Source organism: Leuciscus leuciscus, assembly GCF_965113295.1.
Source record: "Leuciscus leuciscus genome assembly, chromosome: 2".
NCBI lineage: Eukaryota > Metazoa > Chordata > Actinopteri > Cypriniformes > Leuciscidae > Leuciscus > Leuciscus leuciscus.
In genome coordinates this window covers 62,177,919-62,204,006 of record NC_138726.1, presented here as the reverse complement: position 1 = coordinate 62,204,006, position 26,088 = coordinate 62,177,919, and the positions used below count along the sequence as shown (strand labels likewise).

The 26,088-nt window shown below is 39.4% G+C and overlaps 3 protein-coding genes across 6 annotated transcripts in view; 1 reads left to right on the top strand and 2 right to left on the bottom strand.

The window, feature by feature from the left end:
• The first annotated feature begins 3,006 nt into the window (after window positions 1-3,006).
• The window catches only part of LOC309492464 (GTPase IMAP family member 7-like), a 46,996-nt gene continuing 23,914 nt past the window's right edge, over window positions 3,007-26,088 (top strand). Inside the window, exons 1-3 of one of the 2 annotated variants that reach the window (XM_082161459.1) lie at window positions 3,044-3,103; window positions 3,242-3,338; window positions 12,526-12,649. In XM_082161459.1, the coding sequence (XP_082017585.1) occupies window positions 12,643-12,649 (7 nt within the window). In that variant the 5' untranslated portion in view covers window positions 3,044-3,103; window positions 3,242-3,338; window positions 12,526-12,642. Of the gene's footprint in view, window positions 3,339-12,525; window positions 12,650-26,088 lie in introns of both variants that reach the window. The other variant, XM_082161462.1, reaches the window with a different exon arrangement.
• Window positions 6,203-8,361, bottom strand: LOC309492473 (uncharacterized protein). Its single transcript, XM_082161479.1, has 3 exons — window positions 8,165-8,361; window positions 7,588-7,870; window positions 6,203-7,217 (listed from the first exon to the last, which is right to left on the bottom strand). Exons 1-3 carry the CDS (start codon window positions 8,248-8,250, stop codon window positions 6,573-6,575), a joined length of 1,014 nt encoding a protein of 337 aa, XP_082017605.1. The 5' UTR covers window positions 8,251-8,361; the 3' UTR covers window positions 6,203-6,572.
• On the bottom strand, window positions 20,411-22,877 carry LOC309483254 (aerolysin-like protein). 3 transcript variants are annotated; one of them, XM_082148958.1, is made up of 3 exons: window positions 22,742-22,877; window positions 21,325-22,213; window positions 20,411-20,814 (listed from the first exon to the last, which is right to left on the bottom strand). In XM_082148958.1, the coding sequence occupies exons 1-3, from the start codon at window positions 22,860-22,862 to the stop codon at window positions 20,739-20,741; spliced, it is 1,086 nt and encodes a 361-aa protein (XP_082005084.1). In that variant the 5' UTR covers window positions 22,863-22,877; the 3' UTR covers window positions 20,411-20,738. The 3 variants fall into 3 exon arrangements, with proteins under 3 accessions (XP_082005084.1, XP_082005082.1, XP_082005083.1); XM_082148956.1 differs by having other exon boundaries at window positions 20,806-22,213; XM_082148957.1 differs by lacking the exon at window positions 22,742-22,877 and adding an exon at window positions 22,399-22,414 and having other exon boundaries at window positions 20,806-22,213.

The window sequence follows — 26,088 nt, the reverse complement described above, 5'->3', positions numbered from 1 at the left end:
TATCTTTAATTCTTTTTAGAATAAATAATTTAGATTTTCCCGTGGCGTCTGTCGTTGCCATGCAACCATGAACTTCTTCTACGGAGAAGAGAAAAACACCCGTAGTGTTTGGGTGCACCCCCATACTAAAATTATAATTTTTTCATTTTGCTGCCCCTGGAAAAAATTAGTAGAGCCTAGTCTTCTCTACTCACCTTCAAAAATAATTTTCTTTTTAGTTTTCTTTTGTTGCCTGTCTTTAGCTTGCGTGAGATGGCCTGTTTACTCCTTGCATTAAAACATGGTTTCTGGGGCAACATTACAGATCTTGGAAATATGCTAACTTGTTTTTTTTTATAGTCTATGGTGTGAACACACAAAAGACACATTTATAATAGGCATGTATGTAAATCTCTCTCTCTAAGTAAAGAGTTGAACTGCACACTCAAGCTGTGTCTGAAATCGCTCCCTATCCACTATATAGTGCACTATTTAGGGTGTCGGCCATTTTGTAGTGGTGTTCGAATTCTGAGTGAACAACATCATTCCCTACATTCGTTCACTACTTTTACCCACAATCCTCTCTGAATTCGAGTGTACATCCGATGTACACTTGCTGAGACACTATTTCCCACAATCCAACACGATAAGGCGATAGAGCGCGAATGAAAAATAAATATGACGGACGGCAACAATGTCACCATGGCAACGGCGCACGCGAGATAGAAAACAATCATTTGAAGGACAGTTAACAATTTTGACTGACTGGAAACCCCGCGAAAGTAATGTTTAAATAACGTTTTTTTATTTTATATTTTTTTTACAGTTTTATGTATTTATTTATATATATATATATACAGTTATATCTATATTTGAATAAACAAATGTGTTGTGTAGTGTTTTTGTTCTCTTTTATTTTCACATATAAATGTAAAAAGTAAATAAATATGACAAGCAAGTCTTTTTTTAAATCAAATAACGCGATAAACGTGAAAAATACATACATACAATTGTTACATACAATTCATACAGCCAAAAAAGGAAATATCAAAGATGGGTAAGTAATGTTTATGACGAAATTGTCCGAGCTCTCTGGCGCGTGATAATTATGTCAGCGTCCGAATTCGCTCACTCATTTTCGTTCACTCTTTGCTGATGTAGTGCACTCAACTGCCATTCACTATGTAGGGATTAGTGAATGAGTGAACGAGTGAGCGGTTTCAGACACAGCTTCAGAGATATTTTGATTAGCCTATGTCCAACATCATACATGATAAAACCCACATTAAAAACTTTTCCCATATGGTTTGAATGTAGATTCTGGTTTGAGTTGTTCCTTATAAATGAGATGATCTAATTATCTAATTTGTATTTTAATATAATTTTTTTTTTCTTAAAATAGCTTACTGACCTGGACTAAAATGTAGGCTATGTGCACTTAATGTGTGTTTTATCACACTTTACCAAGTTCTCTTTATCTTGCATTTCATAAAGGTGTGTGTTTGCTTTAGCTACTCAAGGAAATTAAAATCTCTCACTCTCTAAACTTATAAACACCCATATCTTTTTTTTTTTTTGGACTTAAACAATAAACGACTTACAGAGACACACATGGACATGTTTTTAATGTCATTTTCAATTTTCTCTGCACAGTCCATCATCAGTGGCCAAAAGAAATCAAAGTGGCTTGACACTTTTTCCAAAAGTGTTCCACCAACAAGTGCATGTGCCTTTGTACTTTGAAGATCAGGAGCAAATTGATGCAATCCATACTCACCTGACATCAATTCTGGGCAGCACACACACACACACACACACACACACGCACGCACGCGCACGCACGCACGCACGCACGCACGCACACACGCACACACGCACACACACACGCACACGCACACACACACACGGTGCCAGATCAAATTCACCATGGATGTCCTTTTTAATTTTTAATTTATTCATTTATTTATCAGTGAGCAGGAGCACTTTGAAAGGAGGATAGAAAAACAATTAAAGAAGAGAGGCAAGCCATAGGGGAGTCATCTACGGGAGTCATCATAATTCATAAATGGTGTTAATAATTATTTTTGGTTTTTTTGTGAACAACAATATTGTCTCTTCTAAATGGCCCTTGGAATTTTAGAAAAGGAATAAATTGTGTTTGTCTTCATAAAATGCTATGTAGGACACTGTTTTGTAGCTGTATATGACGACCAATAGAGAATAGTACAGCAGATACTTCATCGAGGATCATATGATTACACGGTACTGTATGTCTAATGGGCTAAATATGGTTAATATCTAAATGCAACTTTATATAAATTCACAACAACATATCTATGTCGAATATAACTATTCTATAGGTCATATATCATTACTTGTCATCTGACTCATGTGTATTAATAATTTTTTAATTCACAAAAACAAATTTTTTTGAGTGAAGAGAGACTGAATATCTACAGATATTTTTTTATTATTCGTAGTAGTGCAGATCTACACTGTAACGTTTATATTTAAATTAACAAAAAACACAAAATTGGTCAAAGTCTAGGACGGGACAGTTATTAATGTGTTTATAAAGTTTTGAGCGTCGATTTAACCCTTGTATGGTGTTCGACCCGTTTTAATTTTTTATCAAAATAATAATTATATGATTCATTATTTTTTCAACTTCAGACTCATTGGCCTTGGCTCATTTTCTGCGAGGAACATAGGCTGAACACATTTTCAATGACCACACACTGTACTGGAAATATTAACCATATATGCTGTTTATATTGCTTGTAATTGGAATGAAGTAAACATCTGTTGAGTATAAATTGTTTGATTATGTTGAATTAAAAACCCCAAAATGCAGCGGGTCCACCAGACCCACGAACACTGGCTGATTGACAAAAATATGAACACCACACAAGGGTTAATGATGTTATTTCGCAGTATATCCCCCGACTGAGCGCATCAGGAACAACAGGGGCGGCCGTATATCTACCGGCTCCAGGTCTGCAGCCTCCCCATATAGTCAGTTTCTGACGCATCGGGAGTGAGAAGGAATGTTTCCAGTGGTTTCAGTCCAGCCTCTCAGGTGGAAAATAACGGACGGAAGAAAGGGGAGGAGCTACACGCTGAAGTATGTCGTTGTTTAAATCCTTTTTCGGGTAGATTTACGCCTTGTTGATCTTTTATTTTTGTTACATAAATGTTTTTAAACTAAACTGGATCGACTGCTAATGTGCAAGTTAAGTTTTATTTAGTTTGTATCGTCCAGTTGTAAAACAGAGTTCTGTTGCACGAGCTCGAGCTTCTTCACTTTCATCGCGTCGGGACGCAAAATACACAAACGATCCGATCAAGACTTTAACAAGGTTGGACTCTTCAGTTTTCATTATTAAGTTGTAATTTGAGTTGTTGTGGTAATTTAGCAGCGAAACAAAATCGCTTGGCTGAAACGAAACCGAAACTAGACACACCTGGGCAAATCGAAACTAAAAAACATTGTTTTTTAAACAGTTTATAATAACTAAACAACTTCTAAATACTGTAATATATGTGCAAAATGTCACCTTGTTCTTTTTTGATGATGATTTTACGCTCCTGCAGTGGCACAAATACATTTTTGATTGTGCGTCATAATGGGTGGACAGATTCCCCATCAGACATTATGTGCACGCGCGCCTCCATTTTATATCAACACTAGAGAACATCTGAACTCATAGACGACATTATCAAGTGCTTGCCATAACAGTATTAGTTTAGTGTTTTAAAATGCTTATGGAGACTAGCCTGTCCTTGTGTTCGTGTTCTCCGATGCTCCTGTAACAATATAACTTGTATAGGCTATACGCAAGTTTTATTTATTTATTTATTTATACAGGTAAGTTGACTGAGAACGAGTTCTCATTTACAGCAACGACCTGTGTAGGTCACACAGAAAAAAGAGAAATACAGCCAGGGATGCAATATACAGTAAAACAAGCTAAATTAATTAAAATAAATTAAAAGGAAAGCAAAAACAATCACAGGAAACAAACACAATCAGTAATAAAATGATCCTTAAACAGACGTCTAAAATGTCGTAAAGGCATCAGATCATCCAGTTTAATAGTACACAGTACAACACACACAACAAAACAAAACAAATTTTTTTCCCTGTTTTACTTTTTTATTTTTGTTATTCTCTCCTCTAAATTTTTTTTTAGATTTACTTACAGTAAGATGTGTGTGACCATCATATGACAGTAAAAGAGCACACACAAACCTTATTCTAATATGGAATTGTATTGGAATGGTAAAGAGTGTTGGTACGTGACAGGAGGGCCTCCACTCAAGGAGACAATATGATGAACACGTCTAAGAATGTTCCACATATGGTTGAAATACCTAGCCTGGCAAGCCAGACGTACATCAAGATGTTTAGTCTGGCAACTCACCATAGACACGGTCAATCTGATGGGCGGGATAAACGGCTGTCTTTCAAATTCCCTCTGCACACAATAGGACAGCGCTTCAACCAACCAGAGCGTTTTCCCAACAGCGGAGCTAACGTTAGTTGATAGATTCAACTTTTAAATCTGGCCGACAAAACTACGAACACATCTTCCTTTTTTTAAGAATGGCTTAAGTGCCGTTCTTTGTTCTTTTCTCAAAGAAAAACTTAACTCCGAGTCCAAGTCCTCCAGAGTTGCGGCCAAAGCCGTTTCGAAAGACCGCTGTTCTCCATCAGCAGCAGCCGTCATTCTTTGTATTCAAGTGGCAGGAACCGTCGCAACTCTGTCGTCATATGTTAAGCCCGCCCCCGCCTACTCTATACACGACGTGATTGGCCTGACCCAATTTAGGTTTTTGCAGCAAAAAGGTCTATTGAGAGTTGCTAGACTGACCCTGGCTGCAAAATAATTTTGCTGCCGCTAGGGTGCGTCTAGATTTCTAGGCTATGAAATACCATCATTGGCCTAGAAAGATATCATTCTGGGAGTCAAGACTATAAAGGATGAAGGATGCCCTCCCTTCACTGTCACACTCTGCAGCCACTCTGTGAGACTGTACGACTGCTGGCCTTTTCTTGCAAGAAAATACACCTCATCAAAGACTATTGGAGATGTTTGTCTTTTATTCAGTGATAGAATTTTGTTTGCCACCACACCTCCCTGAAGGATCTCAAGGCGACGGTAAAGCGACTCAAATTTGGCCTTACTCGTAGCCCAGCCTCCCTCATAGTCATACCATTGACAAAGACATGTGCAACTAGAGTGGCTTGAATTTCATCTGAGACTGCTTGTCTTCTTGCCCTTGCCCTTCCTCCTCCTCCTTCTTATCCCTCCTCGATCTCTTCCTTCATGTGTTTCTAGATCCATTGTTCCAAAACTCAAAAACTGCTTTTTGATAAATGGCATTATGGTTTTGAAATTTTAGTTCAAAAGCCTGGTTATACTGTTTAAGCAATCGAGAAAAACTGTAAATAGACTAGAAAACTATGTTGGCATTTGTGGAATTGCGCTAGCATGGTTTATATCATACTTATCTGACCGTTATCAGTTTGTAGCAGTGAATTAAGAGATGTCTCATCGGTCACAAGTTCAGTATGGCGTACCACAAGGCTCAGTACTAGGACCGTTGCTGTTCACTCTGTACATGCTACCCTTGGGAGATATCATTAGGAAACATGGAATTAGTTTTCACTGTTATGCTGATGATACTCAGCTGTATATGTCTTCAAAACCTAACGAAACTTACCAATTCACAAAATTAACGGAATGCATAGCTGATATAAAAAATTGGATGACTAGTAATTTCCTACTTCTAAATACTGAAAAAACAGAGATTCTAATTATTGGACAAAAAACGTCCTCACGTAATAACCTAGAACACTGTCTAACACTTGATGGCTGCTCTGTTAAGTCTTCGTCGTCGGTTAGGAACCTGGGTGTGCTCTTTGATGCCAATCTTTCATTTGAAAGTCACGTGTCTAGTATCTGAAAAAAAACGCATTTCTCCATCTTAAAAATATATCTAAATTACGCCATATGCTCTCATTGACAAATGCGGAACAATTAGTTAATGCGTTCATGACATCAAGGCTAGATTATTGTAATGCTCTACTGGGTGGTTGCCCTGCACGCTTAATAAACAAACTACAGCTAGTCCAAAACGCAGCAGCTCGAGTTCTTACCAGAACCAGGAAGTATGACCATATTAGCCCAGTTCTGTCAACACTGCACTGGCTCCCTATTACAGTTTTTTTCAATTGCTTACACACAAAATTAAAAATTTGGCTCATTGTGTCAAAACTCAACACACAAGATTTCTTGACACAGCACTTGGAGATCAACATCTAACTGCCAATGCAAAATAACATTCTGCAATCAAAACGTAACACTTTAACTTGAAAAGGCCCTCTTCGGATCGATAGGAAACACACATGCACATGCAATATAAACAGTCAAAGCAAACACAACACACAGGTCAACTGTACTCAAGACACTGCCTACATTTGTAGTCTGTAAACCGTGTTTATTTCCACAACCAAAACTCAGTGTACAGGTGCAGAACTACTATAAGTATTGAACATCTGGTGTAGGTGTTTCTATTGCAGGTCCATGTCAGGGATCTCGTCGTCGATTGGGGTCGGGCCACAGCACCTCGTCCACATCACAGGCAATGTATTCCCTTGCCAGGCAACGGGGAAAATATCTCCGTGTGTGGCGTATCCACCCATGGATCGACCCCACCTCGATGTCCCCACATGCCTCCTCCATCGCTCGCAGGAGCGGCACGCGTACATGTGGTAGGCGGTCATAGACCTTCCACCGCCATGCCGAAAAGAATTCCTCGATCGGATTTAGGAACGGGGAATAAGGGGGCAGGTGCAACACCATGAAATGGTCGTGGTTGGCAAACCAGTCCCGGACCAGAGCAGCCCGGTGGAAACTGACATTATCCCAGATGACAACAAACATGGGCTGCCCTGGTCTGTCCTGTGTGACCACATCATGTAGTGCATCGAGAAATGCCAGTAGGTGTGCAGTGTTGTAGGGTCCTTGGGTGGCATGGTGATGGAGGACCCCTTGACCACTAATGGCGGCACACATGGTGATGTTGCCCCCGCGCTGCCCGGGGATGTTCACGATGGCCCTTTGGCCGATGATGTTCCGGCCCCGACGTCTGGTTTTTGCCAGATTGAACCCAGCTTCATCTATGTAGATGTACTCATGTTGCTGCGCTGCCGCATCGAAGGCCAGGACAGTCTAACAGAACATGCATATACCAAAATGTCACTATTGTGTTCCTGAATACAGCGGTACTGCCTCTACAATGTCGCACAATGACTGTGGATTGGGTTGGACACATTCGGATATCACCAAAATGTTGGCAGTGGACTGCAAAAAATCTTGTCTTAAAAATCTTGTTCTATTGGCAAAAAAGTCAAATGTATCTTGTTTTCAGGTAAAACAATCTAGATGGTTAGCTTATTTTACATAAAAACAAGATAAATGTGACCTTTTTGCCAATGGAACAAGATTTTTAAGTATTTTTTTTTTGCAGAAGGGGGGCGACTGCAAGGTATATATCCATGTAAACACACAACTGCCATTGTAGTGGTACTGTGGCACTCACCTGCACATAGTCATAGCGAAGGTTCTTGACTGCAACACTGTTCCTCTCAAATGGAACCTTGTAAAGTTGTTTCATGCTGACGTGGTGTTCCCGCAGGACCCGGGCGAGTGTCGTCGTACTGACACTGTGCACATTGTGGAAAATTGCCTGGTCTTCGAGGATGCGCTCACGCAATTGGCGCAGGGTGATGGTGTTGTTTGCCACCACAAGGTTGACAACGGCCAGTTCCTGGGCATGGGTGAACACTCGTTGCCTCCCTCCCACGGCAGGTCGCCTGGCAGTTCTGCAAACAATGCATGATTAGTGTCGATGGTTAGGTTCTGTTCCCCATCCCGTACTGTCATACTGTACGTGGTGAAATACTGTATAACCAGATTCAGCCAGAACGCTGATGCACAGCAAATTTGAAAACGCAAATTTAACACTCTCAGAGTTAGTCAAATTAACACTCCCCAGGGTTTATATGTAAACCACTGTAAAAGTGTTAAATTACTGTAACACTGGAAAATCTACACTAACACTAGACAATTTGCTGTGTGGGTACTGTGCAGTCCTTTGGCGTTAATTCAGGACATACCTGTTTTCTTGTCGGTATGTCCGAATGATGCTGGCTACCGTGAAGCGGCTGAGGTTGGGCCGGACCCTCTGCCCGGCCTCCCTCATAGTCAGGCCATGGTTGATGACATGGTCCACCACAGTGGCCCTGATGTCGTCAGTGATAGTTGTGCGTCTGCCTGGTTCCCGTTCAGGTTGGTGCCATTCTCCTCTCCCTCTTCCCACGTCTTTTCCTCGATCTCCTCTCTCCTCTCCCTCAATTACCGGTTAAGTGTTTTACTGTGTGTGCGGGGGTGTTGCTATTGTCGCATGTGTTTTTATTATTGAATGGATGTGCTGTATGCAAAGTGTTTCCTCATTTTCCAACGTGTGTAACATACAACACTCTGTGTGTAGTGTTTTGCACCGTGTGTTGAACAATTGTTTGCAGTGCAATGCCTACAATGTGTTTATTCATTTGGTGCCTGTGTGTAAGACATGCATGCAAACGGTACGGTTTTGACGCTTTGATCTGGGCATTCACTTTTTGTGTTTTAGCAATTGGGAAAAACTGTAAACATCGTATAAATTAAAAAATATTGCTGATTACTTACAAAGCACTAAATGGTTTAGCTCCGCGGTGCTTGAGCGAGCTCTTAACGCATCCAGGCCCTATCCAGATCTGGCGAAGGACCTTCGTCTGGACCCGATGACAACACAGTGCTGAAGTGCCAACTAGTCTCTCCCTATGGAGGATCCCTTTACCACTCTACAGATAAAGCGTTTTCGGGAAAATTCGTTTCGCGTACCTACCCCGAAGTGACAAAATTAAATAAAATTCTGTATAAAAATGTATAAGGAAAGACCAGTACTTTGCTTAGGCTTGGTTTGTAGGGAATTACAAACCTGCGCACATATATTCAAACGCATATAACTATAGAACCAATTCTTAATGCGCATGTGAACGCCATCAGCGTTTCTCACAGGTTCGCGTTTAAAGTCTGTGTGGAGAGAATGGTGTCGTCTTAGCGGCCCCTAATTTAATAACAAATGATCATTGTGACGGAAGCGAATCAATCAAAACTAACTTTAGCTGGAAAATAACTTTTTTAAAGAACCGCTATAAAGCCAAAACAATCTCTGTTACTTTAAATTATACATTTATCTCTGTAAAGCTGCTTTGAAACAATCTACATTGTTAAAAGCGCTATATAAATGAAGATGACTTGACTTGACTTGACTTAAAAGTGAATTAATAAAAGATGGTAGTTTGTGCAAAAGAGCTTTGTACACAAAAAGTGCAAAATGCATGTCTCTACGAGATTTTAAGGGCAGCCAATTTACTTTCTGGTAAAGTGTGCAATGATGGGTAATAGCTGTCCCCTGTAATAAAAGTTGAGACATAAATATAGTACGTGGAGAAACGCGAACACAAAACACCTGGTTTTTGTCGGCATTTTGTAATATTTATTGAAACAAACGATGTCTAGCCCAGGGGTTCCCAAACTTTTCCATGACAAGGCCCCCCAAATACCACTAGGTTCTGGCCAAGGCCCCCCTTTTGCGGGATGTGTTATTGAACCCAACAACAATACTACAACAAATAAATAAATAAAACATCTAGGTGAACATTCATTGACTTTTATTGGTGTTGTAATAATAACATCTGTATGTCAGATCTTCATATATGGTAAAGTAATTTAAATATCTTCAAATCTGGTACATTAATTTCAACATTCAACATTGTATCTGTGTGTGTGTGTGTGTGTGTGTGTGTGTGTGTGTGTGTGTGTGTGTGTGTGTGTGAGAAAGAGAGAGAGAGAGAGAGAGAGAGAGAGAGAGAGAGGGAGGAAGAAGAAGAAGAAGAAGAAGAAGAGAGAGCATATCAATGGGAGGGCTGGGCCTGGTGGCAACATTCAACACTGTGAGTGTGTGTGTGTGTGTGTGTGTGTGTGTGTGTGTGTGTGTGTGTGTGTGTGTGTGTGTGTGTGTGTGTGTGTGTGTGTGTGTGTGTGTGTGTGTGTGTGAAAGAGAGAGAAAAGAAAAGAAGAAGAGAGAGCATATCAATGGGAAGGCTTGGCCTGGTGGCAACATTCAACAACATTGTGAGTGTGTGTGTGTGTGTGTGTGTGTGTGTGTGTGTGTGTGTGTGTGTGTGTGTGTGTGTGTGTGTGTGTGTGTGTGTGTGTGTGTGTGTGTGTGTGTGTGTGTGTGTGTGTGAGAGAGAGAGCATATTAATGGGACGGGTGGGCCTGGTCACTTCTACACAGTTTGTCAAGTCTGGGTTTTATGTCTGTCAGTGCAACACGCATGCCACTCTCCACATTTAGACGTGCTCTGTGTTTTGTTTTAAGTACTTTTAAAGTTGAAAAGCCAAACTCACACAAGTAAGTGGTTGTAAAAGGAAGAAGGCATTTCAGAGCACTCTCAGCTAGGTTGAGAAGTCATTTCTTACATACATCCAGTAGTTAGAGAGGGAAAGAGCCTCAAATTTCATTTTTAAATCCCATGAAGCAGTCATCTCAATCAGCTCCTCCTGTGATTTTAAGTCCAGACAAGAGCCTACATCAGGGGCAAATGGGTTCCTTACCCAGTTTATATGGGTGCTGTCAAGGTCAGGGAAATAGTCTCTGAAATATCCATGGAGGTGCTCCAGGTGGGGTTGTATCAGTGGAGAAAAAGTGTCCAACTCACCACCAGATGACAGCAGCTCTTGGTGTAGTTGTGGGAACATTTCTGTAATTCCCTCCTTGAGCTTGTTTGATCACAGCGTAATCTTCAGGGAAAACACACTTTGTTTTGCATATGCACTATGTATGTGTCACGCCCTTGCAAGCTTTGGTTAAGCACATTCAGATGACAAAAAATGTCTGCCATATATGCAAGTTTGAGGATCCAGGCTGCATTTGTATAACTCATACACACGGTTCAAAACTGCCCCCCGGTGAAAGCCAGCGTATGTTTGAGTGAATCAGCAATCCATCAAAACGGGCTCCCATTTCTTTACACATGAGAGCAAACAGTCTGTGTTTCAAGGGGCGGGCTTTAATGAAGTTTATTACGTGTATTATCTCCTGTAGTACCTGATTACGCTCATCATCCAACCGTTTAGCCACCAGTGCTTCTCGATGGAGTATACAGTGTGTGAACGCCGCATTCGGGGCCTTCTGTTTGATGAGAGCCATCACCCCACTGTTCCCAGTCATAGACACACACCAGGCCCCGTCAGAACACACACCCACACAACGAGACCAGTCAAGTCCATTTGAATTTATATATTCGTCCAACACTTGAAAAATCTCTCTCCCGGTGGCTCTACTTTCAAGTGCTTTACAAAATAGTATTTCCTCAACGAACATTTCTTTGGAAATGAATCTGATGTACACAAGCAGCTCGGTAGCGTTAGCCACATCCGTACTCTTATCTAGCTGCAGTGTGAAATATTCGCTAGCTCTCACCTGGTCCAACAGTTGAGCAGACATCCTCAGCCATGTCACCAATGCGTCTGCTCACAGTGTTGTCAGAGAGTGGTACAGCGTCAATCTTCTTGGCAGCATCCTCACAGTAGCTCTTTAACGATGTCTTTGGTAGCTGGCAGTATCAAATCCTCCCCAATTGTGTGCGCCTTCTTAGCTCGCGCAATGTGAAAGGAAGCCAAAAATGATGCCCTCAATGCTCTCTCAGGGACAGTAGCTTGCTGCACGAATGTTGCTGACTGCCTGGTCAACTGTTCTTCCTTTCTTTTAAAAAAGTCGATTGGCTTTTTCATGTGGGGCGCTCATGTCCATTCTTATGCGTGACGCAGGTAAATCCATACTTTATGTATATGCTGCCTCATACCTACGAGTTTTACTGGGCCAAGAGATTGTTTTCTGATTTTTTTTTTTATCTGAGGTTTCGATAGCTGGCTCGTCAGGTTTTTTCCTTTTTAAAAATCTATCCATTTTGACAGAGCTAGCCAGCTAACTAAAGAAATAGCTGAATAGCTGAGCACTGGCGGATGTTACCAAGGCTACACCGACAGATTACGTGATGGTGTCACCCAATCAGAAAGATTAGCATTAAAAGTATAATGTTCAGATATGCGACAAATTATTATAGAGCTATTTCATAACAATACTCATAATAATAGAATTTTTTTATATATTTATAAAATGTATAATATATATTTTTTTGCTTTCATTTTTTCTTCCAACTTGCTGCGACCCACTTGCTCTAGCCTATGAAGCCACACAGCAGTTAGATCAAACGTGTGTGATACTTTGTTAATGAACTTTTGAACATTGAGGACGATCAATATGTACATTTCAGTGGCAGAGACCATGTGATTGTGAATTTATTTGAGTTAATCAGGATTTATCTGGATTTGTCTCATCCTGATTTGTGTCACCCTTCTCTCAGTAGGTTTTGAAGAGTCTGGCAGCACATCTCTGACTGAGACTGAGACAGTAAAAATGCATCGCCTTCAGAGTGACTCTGACTCCAGTGATGACAATGACAGCATGAATAAATCCTCCTGCAATGAGATGTGAGTCAGTAAATTACATTATGAATTGTTGAGCCATATTTTGCTCAGGCAGATCTTTTAATCTTGGCATGATAGAACCACACTTCAATCCTTAGTGAACTGAGGTTTATATATCATGTTGTGAACTCAAACAGATGCGTAAGCGGTTTTGAAAATGTTTATTTGCAATTCCTGCCACATTTCTGAAATAAAAATATCTAATAAGAGTGTATAAAGTTCGATGAAATCACCTTTCTTGTTTACTTAAGTTAACTTGTACTGAAATACTTTGGGGTTTTATTAATTACAATCTATTTTCTTTAACCATTTCTGTTGACAAAATGTCATTTATTGGTGGGAGTGGAGAAGAAGCTATATAAAATATATTTTTCTTAAAAAAACTATAAGAATAATGAAGTATCACAAGCAATAGACTTCTGTTTGTTATTCACAACTGAAACAAAAGCAGCAACAGTGTCAATGTTTCAATTGATTTACTTCCTTGACTTGCTTGAAACAGTTGTCAGTAATTACATATTCAGGCAATGTGTGGACTATACTACAAAAATGCCCAATTTCCTGAGAAATTCTTTGTGTGAAGAAGAGCACAAACATTTTAATAGGGTTTTAAAATAATTTTGAAAAGGAAATGTTAAATTAGAAAGAAACAAATATTGTTATTTGAAAAAGCCCCTCTATATATCAATTCAATCTTTTGTTTTTAATTATATTATTTGATAATCTGATATATGCAAATTAATAGTATATTCACATATGTTATTTAATTTCAGCAACAGTTTCATCATCCAAACGCCGCCTGGAAGAACCTCCTGAAATTCTGTAAGAGGATGTTCTTATGCATTACTGACTTGATTTAAATCATCAGAAATGTGATTATTATATTATGGAACAATTTTAATAAAAATACCCCTTGAACTAAAGAAACTCACCAAATCAGCCAATATGGTTACCATTAATTAACATTTTTGTATTATTGTAGGTGCAATATAATGAACTCTTAATATTTCTTTCCTCTAGAACTGATGTTAATTCTCTCAGAGATGATTTTAATAAACTCTATGAGAAAGATTACCCTCAACTTCGGCAGTGCATAGAGAAACTGCACAATATCATCAGAACATTTGAAGGAGATTTCAGACGTGCAACTAAAGGAACTAGAGATGGAGGAGCGGTGGGAATCGCTGGTTTGGGTGTAGGATTAGCTTTAGCTCCATTTACTGGTGGGGCTTCTCTTGTTTTCGCAGGAGCTGTAGCTGCAGGCGGGGGGATTTATGGAGGAAGGAGCAGCTCTGAGAAAAAGCGCAAGATGGCACAACTAAGACAAGACATTGAAGCTGAACTGGAGGAATTTCAGAATATAATCAACCCAATGTCTGAAAAGATGAAAGACATTAATGAGCGTATTGAGGAAATATTGAAAGACCTTGATAAACTAGAGAAAGAGGCCAGTGATGTAAGTAAATATTTTGCCAGTAAAACAAGCAACATACGAAGAGAAGACATGACTGCATTGAAGGCACAGATGTCTATAACTATGAGTTTGATTGGAACATTAGCAGCAATTTTTTCTGGTGTCTGGCTTTTGCTTGACCTTCTCTCAGTTATAGAAAATACCAGGGCGCTCGATGACATGGACTATCTAGCTAAAAGAGATATGAGTGAACTAATAGATGAAAGTAAGATGACATCAAAGGCTGGGAGATTCATTGTTGGAATGAGGAAAGTAATTTATCAGCTACAGAACATCATGGAAGAAATTAAGAAAACAAAAGACGCAATGGCAAATTTTTATAACACAACCTGACAAACAAAACAATAGCGGGTGTGAACTGACATCATAGAAGAGCTGCTGCATCACCGGATTTAATAGAGTAAAACAAACGATTATCTGATTAAACTAAAGCCAATTGCACTCGACTCAACCTACCAAAGATCCAGTGATGAATGGATATTGACATGCAGCCAGGAATCATGTTTCCTGACATTTATATGAGCCTGATTTTAACGCTGGGGAAATATGTACATTTGCCTGTAAACTCTTTATATAAATACAATATAGGTAGGTCTAAATCCAGGTGATTGTGGATAATGACTCATATCATTACATATATCGTCATATCTCCTCGCCATATTACTAGGAAGTTTTTGTTTTTTTAAATAAACGCTTACAAAAACGATACAGTTACACAGAATATAAAATGGCAAATATTTAATCTTATTTAATTTTGATGAGTTGTCAATACAGTACATAATAACAAATATACTGGAAATATCGCAGCGATCCATTGCTTCTCTGTTCTGTGGCTTTTGGCAGTCAGTAAAAATATACCTCAGATTTCTTTTCAAATCTATTTGTACAGTAAATCGCAAAGTTCTTCTTCTGTCATATGCATATCCTCTATGAACGGATGAGACATACTGATAATCAATCCACCTGACAATAAAGTACTAAGAATAAAAGTACACATAGAATACAACATTCATCGAGGCCCTGTGCCAAAAGCTACTTCAAACAAATGAGTCTTCAGCAATGATTTAAAAGTGGACAGGCTACTAGCAGTCCGCACAGCTACAGGCAGTGAGTTCCAGAGAGTGGGAGCTGCCACTGAGAAGGCTCGATCACCACTGGATCTCAGTTTCGATCTAGGAACCTCCAGGACCATCAGACTGGCTGAACGGAGGTCTCTGGAGGGCCTATGCAACCTGACAAGGTCTGTAAGGTACTCTGGGGCTAGCCCATTGATACATTTAAAAACAAATAAAATAACCTTAAAATCAATCCGATACTTTACTGGAAGCCAGTGAAGCAATGAGAGCACTGGAGTAATGTGCTCCCGCTTCTTCCTGCCGCTTAAAAGACGAGCTGCTGCATTCTGTACAAGCTGCAGACGATAGAGCTCAGACTTCCCAATGCCTGTATACAAGGAGTTACAGTAATCCAGGCGAGAGGTAATAAAAACATGAATAACTTTTTCTAGGTCAGCCTGTCTCAGATACGGTTTGACTTTAGCTATCAGTCTAAGCTGAAAAAAGCTAGCCTTAACCACAGCACTGACCTGCTTATCCAGTTTAAAAGCACTGTCAACAATCACTCCAAGATTCCTGGCATGGGATCTTAAGTGAGGTGCTAGTTGGTAAGAACCTGAACCAACTCTGGACGACCAAACAAGACAACCTCCGTTTTATTCTCATTAAGTTTTAAAAAGTTTAGGTCCATCCATGTCTTAATATCGCTCATGCAGTTTATCACGGCCTGCAAAGATTCTTTAGCTGGAACCTTTAGCGGTAGATACACCTGCAAATCCTCAGCGAAGCAGTGGAAGGAGATGCCATGCTTCCTGAAAATGAATCCCAATGGTAGCATATACAGGGTAAATAGGAGTGGACCCAGAACTGACCCCTGCGGTACCCCACAGGTCAGAGGGGCCACTGAGGAGGAAAACTGTCCCATTTGTACAGAAATGTATCTGTCTGTTAAATACGACTCAAACCACTTTAGGACAGTGCCTTTTAAGCCAACACAGTGCTCTAAGTGCCACAGAATAATTTTATGATAAACTGTGTCGAAGGCTGCAGTCAAATCAAGCAGAATTAGAATGGCACAGTTGCCAGTATCAAGGTGTAAGAACAGATCATTAAACTTTTAAAAGAGCAGTCTCCGTGCTGTGACGAGACCTAAAACCAGACTGAAACGGTTCACAAACATCAGCTGTTTTTAAAAATTCTTGGACCTGAATTAACACAGCTCTTTCTAAAACCTTTGAAATAAAAGGGAGCTTAGAAATGGGTCTAAAATTAGACAAAACCAGAGGGTCTAAGTTCTTCTTCTTCAGAAGAGGCTGAACTATGGCATGTTTAAAGGAGGATGGAATGCAGCCAGAACTAAGACACAAATTAATAAATTTCAAAATAAAAGACTCCACCGAACAGAAGACCTCCTTAAACAGACATGATGGAATGCTATCTGTTTGACAGTTAGCAGGGCGTAAATGTGCAACTATCTCATTCAGTTCAGAGAGAGAGACCGGTTCAAAGCTGTCAAAGACAGCTGTGCTTGCTAGAGGAGCTGAGGGGACCTGAGCAGACCGAGAGAGTGGGATTCTAATAGCAGAAATCTTGTCTGTAAAAAAACTGCAGAAAAGCCTCACACAAGCTAGAAGAAGGCTCCATACAAACAACATCACCAGAGTTCACCAGTGAATCAAATACATTAAAAAGAACCTGAGGCTTATGAGCATTTTTTGACACAAGTGAGGAGAAATATTCAGTTTTTGCAGTTTTTACAGCCTGCTGATAATTAATAAGACTGTCCTGAAGGAGTTCCCTAGAAATTTGAAGATTGTCCTTTTTCCATTTCTCTGCCTGTCTACATGTGCGCCTGAGCGTACGAGTGGACTCATTCAGCCAGGGCTCCTTCTGTGGCTTTATGCGCTTTAAAGTCATGGGTGCAATCGAATCTAAAATCTTAGTACAGAGAGAATCAAACATTGCTATGCATTCATCCACACTGCAGTCATTAAGATCATCCAGAGAGTATAAAAAAAGAGTCTTTAAAAATGGCACAAAATAACTGTGGAGTTCTAGAATTAAAAACACGAAGACGGCGCAGAGGAGCTGCGCTTAGAGAGGGAGCAGGCACAGATATGGAGAATAGAACAGGTAAATGGTCAGATAAAAGTGTGTGGCCGATCTCAGTTATCTGTATGTCCAGCCCATATGACAGCACAAGATCCAAAATATGACCCTTTTCATGCGTGGGCTCCCGAACAGACTGCATAAGGTTAAAAGAGTCAATTACATTCATAAAATCTTTGACCAGAGGTCTGTTCTCACAACACACATGTATATTAAAATCGCCAACAATCTAAAAGTGGTCATATTTAAGAGTGACACCCGATACAAAGTCTGCAAAGTCCCGAACAAAGTCTTTGTTGAATTTTGGTGGCCGATAGACCACCGCACAGAAAAAAGTTTCCGAAAGCTTTACCTCAAAGAGTTGCAGCTCAAAGCTGGAGTAGCCTGCAGTTGAAGATTGTTGACAGCAAAAAGTAGATTTAAAAATGGATGTCAGTCCTCCACCTTTACCGGTAATACGAGGGGAGTTGAAGTAGTTGCATCCAGGGGGAAGAAGCTCCGATAAAGGAGCAAGATCACCTTCACGGAGCCAGGTTTCCGTCAGGAACATAAAATCCAAATTACGTGCGATAAAGAGATCGTTCAGTAAAAATGTTTTGTTTGTGACAGATCTCACATTCAGCAGAGCCAGATTTAAAGTAAGAGTGTCAGATGCAGACAGGACATGCTTCAGGGAGCGAAGGTTCCGACGATCCACACCTCTTCCCCTAGTCGGTACACGCCAGCTGGCAGGGGGGAGCACCAGCCGATCGGGGTCCACCGAGCGGCCGACACCGCCTAAGCCACCAGCGTCAGGGAACACCGGCCGGATCCATCGGTCTCTGAACACCCCCGAGTGCAGAACAGCGTCGTCCAACAGATACAGCTCGGTCCAGCGACCAAGCACACGAATAGTCCTCAGAATAGCCTCGAACCTTACCCGGACACCTCCGCGTTTACCACATTTTCTGCGCCGTCTCTTGGAAGCATGATAGAGAGGAGGGCGTCTCAGGAAGGCCGGAATTTCCTCGAGGCATGGAGGTGGAGGTGAGCTTTTCAGCAGGTCAGGTTTAATCTGATTGCAGAAGACTCCAATCTCAAGCAGAGTTTGGCGATCATAGGTGAGAAACGATAGTACGCCTTGGCAACATAAGTAAAATAATAATAAATATAAAACAAAGACAGAGTGGCGTGACAGACGGCCAACCAAACATCTCAGCGCCATCTTCAATATATATTAAGCCTCCCGAGGGTGAGAAAGCCAGCATCTTATAAGCAGCATGGTTAATCACAACCAATTCTCCACACCTGCGACACAGCAATTAACCTGGAGACACAAAAAGTGTTACCCAGAGACACCTGCTGGACAAAATAAAGTACCACAGCCCCTTGGATCGTCACAGTATGCTGATGCCATTATGAAGCTACAGGAGGAATTTTATCGCAGGTTTTCAGATTTCAAGACGCACAGAGCCACTTTTCAAATTTTTGCTGACCCCTTCTCCTTCGAAGTGCAAGATACTCCTCCTGTACTTCAAATGGAGCTCATTGACCTGCAGTGCAATTCTGAACTCAAAGCCAAGTTCAGGGAGGTGAATGGAAACGCAGACAAGCTTGGACATTTTTTGAGAGAATTGCCACCCACCTTCCCTGAGCTCTCCAGGATGTTCAAGCGGACCATGTGCCTTTTTTGGAGCACATATCTATGTGAAAAGCTCTTCTCCACCATGAACTTCAATAAGTCAAAGTACAGGTCCAGACTTACTGATGAGCATCTTCAAGCCACACTGAGGGTTTCAACCATTTCCTCCCTCAAGCCAAATGTGTCTCAGCTGTGTGAGAGGAAGCACTGCCAGGTCTCTGGCAGCAAGGAGTTTGATTGGCAGTTTTTCTGAAGAACCGTTCATGTTCAGAAGAAAAGTTCATGTTCAGAAGGACAGCTCATGAAGAACCGTTCATGTTCAGAAAGGAATGTTCAAATTCAGAGGAACAGTTTATGTAAAAAAAAAAAAAAAAAAAAAATCATGTTGAAGAACTGTTAATAATAAAGATTGAGAAGATTGGATCAGCTGTGCTCCTTTTTTGGGGGAAAACTTGAAACACTTTTTTTGTGGAATACTTGATGCGGCCCAGCCTGACCCAGACTCTACCTCCAGCGGCCCCCGGGTAATATATATATATATATATATATATATATATATATATATATATATATATATATATATATAGAGAGAGAGAGAGAGAGAGAGAGAGAGAGCTTGTTGAATGTGCATCTACATATGATGGTATTTGACCAGCTGAGAACTCATGAAGAGTTTATCAAATGCTCGAAGGAGTCAAAACAGCGTCACACAAGATCTGCCTGTCCTAAACTGTGATGGGCAACATCGTGACTACGACGAGAAAAAAAAAGGTATGCTTGAGCATTCTGTTCTTCTAAGGGTCACATCATGTGACATCATGTCCAATTTTTGGGTTGGTTTACATGCCTTTGGTCCATGTTGAGTTCATATTTCAGTCGAACCGCACTAGAGTTCGTTTGGAAGTGGACCAAGACTCATCTTTTCAGCATTCTCGGTCCGCTTATTTCGTTCACACCAGGGTTCAGATGGCAGCGTTCACACTTATTCAAATGAACCACATTAACAGAGCAATCGCACTAGGGTTTGTTTTAATCCAACCAAACATGCCGAGTGTGAACACAACATATGTGTCTGTAATAAAAACATGTTGAATGTATAGTTCCCCTGAACACCCATGAAAATTACAGTTAAATATAGAAGAACTAATACTTGATCACTGACACTGATCAGAAGGTCACAAACCATGTCAGTGTAACTGCTTTAATTTATTTTTTCATATTACTATATTGAATTAATATGAAGAGTTTAACTGTTCTGCATGGGATTTAATTTTTAAAAAAAGGACTGTAAACAACAGAACCTGAATTGCTTGTTGTCAAAAGTTTAAGTTACTTTAAGGGTCAAATCAAATAGAAATATTTGATTAAAGTTACAAGTTACAACTATATGATTAAAACCACATTGTGTCCCTTTTCAGGTCTGGTATAAAGACTGTTGCTCATGAGGCCGAAATGTTCGCCCAATAGAGAAAAGTAATGAAAATAAGAAAATAAGTAGAGGGAACAATCCTTACAACACAGGGTTTATTTTATAAATTGTCATTTATTTTATTAAATGTCATTTTAAACACATTATAACAGAGTCAGTATCTGGAAATTATTTTAAACTGATTACACAAAGTATGAAGCTATATGAATATTTGTGTATTGGTATTATATAAGGATATTTGAAAACAACAAATATTGAATATATATCTAGTGTATTTCCCCATAACACCCAAACACCACCCCAAAAAATACAATGAGGCCTGAAAGTAAAGCAACTGATACATGATTGACACAATTAGAAGTAATCAAAGAACTTGTGCATTACATGTGCAATCTGTCTTGACATTACAGAGGAGATTCCTTGGTATCCACTTTGATATCAGTGTAAGTGACGCCTTTGTATGTGCCCTTGGTTCCATACCATGGGCGTCGGAACCATTGTATATGGGTGGGACAAGACCCACCCACTTTTTAAGACCAATGATATTATACCCACTCACTTTTACCGTCTCTAATTCAGCGCATTTGTCTGTTCGCTTTTCAGAGCGCCGTCAGTCAAATCCATTCCACTTGAGGAATTCCCTAATAAATTAAACTCCATTTCCGCTGAATCGCTACATTATATTTCTCAACGAGCCTCAACTGACGAAAGTAACCGCCCGTTGTACCCTTCCAGTCAAATATTGCGTTGCAAAAATCAATAACAGCTTTAAGTTGTCATTGCTGGCAAATTACCATGGTATTAGGGGGATAATCCACAGATAGCTGTGCATTTAATGCACGACGTGGAGGCAAAGAACCGCCCGACGTGAAGAGGAGTTTAGTTTACTTGTTTAATTAAAAGGCACCAGAATACATGAAATGGTAGTAACATTGTTCTGGGGGAGGACCCACCCACTTTTTTTTTTTTTCTGACGCCCATGTTCCATACACAAACACACTGCCGTTCTTGCAGGTCATCACCACTGTGCCAGTGTAAGGCAGGTCAAAAGCGGCTCTGCCAATAGTGACTGAAACATCCAGCTTCTTTCCTGGTGGCACATCTACATCTGTAGACAGAGTTTCGGTTCTCTCATCTGTGTGCTCACGACCATAAGTGCTTTGAAATCCAATGGTGACACTGTATCCTGCAGTAACTTCAGCAACCCCTGGAATCCCAGCCTTCACGTCCATTTTAAATGTTGTAGATAAACTTGCACTCACAGACCATGAAGATTTGTTAGTTATTTTCTTTGAGCTTTCAAGTTTTTGATTTTGAGTGGCGGATGAGCTGTTCCTGAAAGTGAGGGATTTGATTTCCTCTACTGTCACCTTTGGTATCAGTTGGTGGAGAGTGGGATACTGGACATCGGTGAGAACTGCTGATTCAACTGCTTTGAGAAACATGAATCCCATGCAGTCAATGTCAGAACCACCTCTTCCTACAACTCCCAAACAATATCCAGAGCCGACATCCATGGGATATTCTGTTTTTAAACCCCAGCTTGTCATCTTTGCAAAAAACTCTCTCCCCAGACTGGTCTTGAATTTGATGGCTCCAAGACGTGTTCCTGCTCCATTCCCCCACAGGGAAAGTGAGGTGAAACACTCACCAGGTGTGAACTTGTACTCTTGATACGGTCCAGAACCTACTCCAAAAGTTTCAACTCTCCCATCTGAAAGCCAGACCCTGACAGCCCTCACCTGCCATTCTCCCACCCAGACTCCGATCTTCTCTAAACTGGCTCCGTTGTCCACACCAGTAAATGAGAATGCTCCACCTCCGTTTCCACCAATTAGCTCTAGATTCATTGTGTCGGACATCTTGGAATTAAATCGATCTGAAAGAAATATCAGATCAGAATTAACATCAGCTTTACACTTTAATGCAGTGTTTCCCAACCCAGTTTCTGTAGACACAACAACAGTACACGCTGGACTTCTTTCTTAATTGACCCATTCATTTCGGATATTGGAGTATCTACTAATAAGCTGACTTGAATCAGGTGTGTCCGAATAGGCAAACCTGCTAAATGTGCAGTTCTGGCATTCCTCTGGGAACAGGGTTGGGAAACATTAGCCGCTTTTCCACTGTCAGACCAAACGGATCTGTCATGTTGTGACATCGCCACTCAGGATTGGTCACTTGTCTGTTGTCTGGCTCTCTGTCGCTGGTCAAGTGCCCTATTTGAGCGTAGTAAACAAGTTACTAACAGAAATATCCAATCATCCTCTGTAACGCAGTCACTATATTTGTATCTCATACGTCTGTAAACTCTTGTGTTATAAAGGCAATGACTGACACATTTGAAAACATTGCAAAGAGTGCTGGTATCAGTCCCACATTGAAAATGAAACCATATCCATACCGGCTGGAACGGATTGGCACGGAATGGAGCAATTAAGCACCGAGAACAGTTTGGCCGATGGTGGAAAAGCAGCTATTGTTGTGTAGTCCTGTGGTACAGCGTATCTATAACACGAGTTCATGCTTTCATTTGGCGTACTCTTTAGGCAGAAATCAACTTTTACATGCATCTGATACACAATATACAGGTCAATTTCATTTTTTTTTATTTTTTTTATTATTTTTTATCAGTAGTAAGTGGAATTATTTGGCTATTATTCTGCTTTTAAACTTTGGTTTAAGAAATAAACTTAGAGTATATTATGATAGTAAATTTAATTTCATAATTTTACACTCCCAACCTCCAAAGCTTTGTTAATTTATATATTAAGTAGCCTATATGAAGAGTTCAGATGCAAAAGCCTCTAAAATGCCATCTGAAATTTTCTTATAGAATGATCATTTTTATCAAGCTTGTATATTTAAGTTCAGTAATTTCACTTAAATGACAATTAATAAGTAATCTTCATTGCCATTTAAGTGAAATTATTAAATTTAAATATACAAGCTTGATAAAAATTATCATTCTATAAGAAAATTTCAGATGGCATTTAGAGGCTTTTGCATCTGAACTCTTCATTTATTAGGTATATTTTTTTTATTAGATCAGATACCATTATAAGCTGTCAAATGGTCATGTTACAATTAACTCCACCTATGGGGCATGTTGTCACATTTCACTTCCATTCTATCGGGGTATATCAAGAAAAACGTATACACTGTATTAATAAAACAAAACCACATAATTGTACTAGACATGTGGGAAATTACTGTGGGGAAAAAAAAAAATACTCTGAACCCTATAGATTTACACAAACTGAGAAAGTCAAAAAGCGTTTATGTAGCATCATGTCCCGCCCTCCAGCACCCTGATAATAGGCTTGTTGGACTTGAACCGGCGCTGCACAGACCGATCGGTGAATGACATCAGAGTACCGCAGGTGCGAATAGAAAATAGATGGTTCCTTATGCTTTTGAGTTGCTCTCGCGGTACTTTGATGTCATAAACCGATCGGTCTGTGCAGCGCCGGTTCAAGTCCAACAAGCCTAAAATGTTCCCGCAGCTCCTCAACATGAGTCGTGGCCAAGAAGAAAACAGCGGACTCTCCCTGTAACCCTGCCGATGCCACTGTTGGACAGTGTTACTTTAGAAAAACTAGAGATTTATACACCTTTTCATGTCACATTTGGTAATATTTGCTTTGATTTATTTTTATAATATGGATTTTTTCTCATCCAGTTTTTTGAGGAGGCCCAGATCCAGATTGATAATTATTTTTGTAAATATAACCCCAAACCTTTCCCTAAACCCATAACATTTTAAACCTAACTTAAACATATTTTGACTTGTCATTTAAAAAGAACTTGCTAGTATCCATAGTATTTTTTTTCCTACTATGGAAGTCAATGGGGTCCATCAACTGTTTGGTTACAGACATTTTTCAAAATATCTTCTTTTGTGTTCAGCAGGTTTGAAACAACTTGAGGGTGAGTAAATGATGACAGAATTGTCATTTTTGAGTGAACTATCCCTTTAAGTCAAGTGCCCTTGAGTGAAAGTATACTTACATGAAATGACTGCAGTCTGAAATTCTTCTCAAGAGCAGCTGGTCTGGTCAAAGCTGGAAGAGTGTGATGTGTTTGGTGAGTCTGCTGCTTAAATACAGCTCTGAAAGTCCTTAAAACACACCCTGAGTGATTGATCAATGATTTCCAGTGTAATCAGCTCCACCTCACAAAGTAGAGTGTCATATTTAAACCATGTGGAACGCAGCTTGTAATATAAACATTCTGATAAAAGGTTATGTCTGAATGCAAATATGAATGCAAAACTATGTAAAAGTAGAATAAAGTAGAATAGTTTTTCTAACTATCAACAGAGGTCAGCCTTGCCAAACTATGAATCACTAACTCTAACTGTAACTCTAGTCCAGGGGGCATATTACAGAAACTTTCTATCTTAAGTCTTAAGTTAAGATCTGACAAGTTCATTTAGGATTCTTCACAAATTCATAGTACAGAAGCAAATGAACTTAACTTGATTTAGGATTCTTATTGTATTTTACAAAACCTCGTCTAATCTGTAGTTAGGAAATCTTAAACCGCTCCATTGAGTTCAGTACTCTACTCTCAGGTCTTTTAATTAAATGCTAGAGAAAGAGACGTTTTGATAAGCTTAGTAGAAAAGGTCATATATATTTAACCAAAACGAGCTTAACACAGTGGAACTAACAGTCATATGATTAGCTCAGAACCAATCACCAGAACAAATCACAATGAAGAAGACTTGAGTGACATTACTCATCTATGATGAAGCAGAATCAGTCTCTCACTGACCTTGCCCTTGTGAAAAAAAAGTGCACTTTAGTATACTTTTATAAAGTTTACTTATTATACAAATAATATACTTTAAATGTATACACTTAAGTGTGACTTAAATGCAATGTTTTTGGTGCACTGAATGCACATTAAGTATAATTGATTTCAAATATATCACATATTAAGTTGAAATAAAATGCAATAAGTTGTCATTAAGAGTGATTTTTTGGGACAACTTAAGTGGGACTGTAATACAACTTTATATTTACTTTCATAATTGCTTCTAGTGTCTTTAAAATTGATTTAAAGTGCACTGCTCAATGCACTGACAAGCAATTAATGTGAACTAAAATGTACTTTTAATGTCAGTTAACAATACACTTAAGTGTGAATTAAATGTAATGTTTTCACCGCTTCAGTGCATTTTATTTGTATTTAATTTCAAATGTATCACAAATTAAGTTCATATTAAATGCAATTAGTTGAACTTTTGAATGCTTTTTTTAAAACAACTTAAATGGGACTTTAATACAAATGTAATAAGTACATTCATACTTGCATATAGTGTATTTAAAATATAGTTAAAGTGTACTTTTTATTGCAATTAATGTGAACTAAAATATACTTTAATGTCAGTTAACAATACACTTAAATGTGAATTAAGTGTAATGTTTTCGACAAACGTATTGCATATTATATGTAACTGATTTCAAATGTATCACAGATTAAGCTCAAATTAAATGCAATTAGTTGAAATTAAGAGTGATTTTTTGGAACAACTTAAGTGGGACTTTAAAACATTTTTATATGAACTTTGAAATATGGTAAAAGTGTACTTCCAAAAATACTGACAAGCAATTAATGTGAACTAACATATACTTTAATGTAATATACATGTACACTATTATATAATTAAATACATTTGTAATTAAAAACATGTATAATAAAGTTGCAATTTATTTCAAATTTGAATAAAAAAATATCTTAATA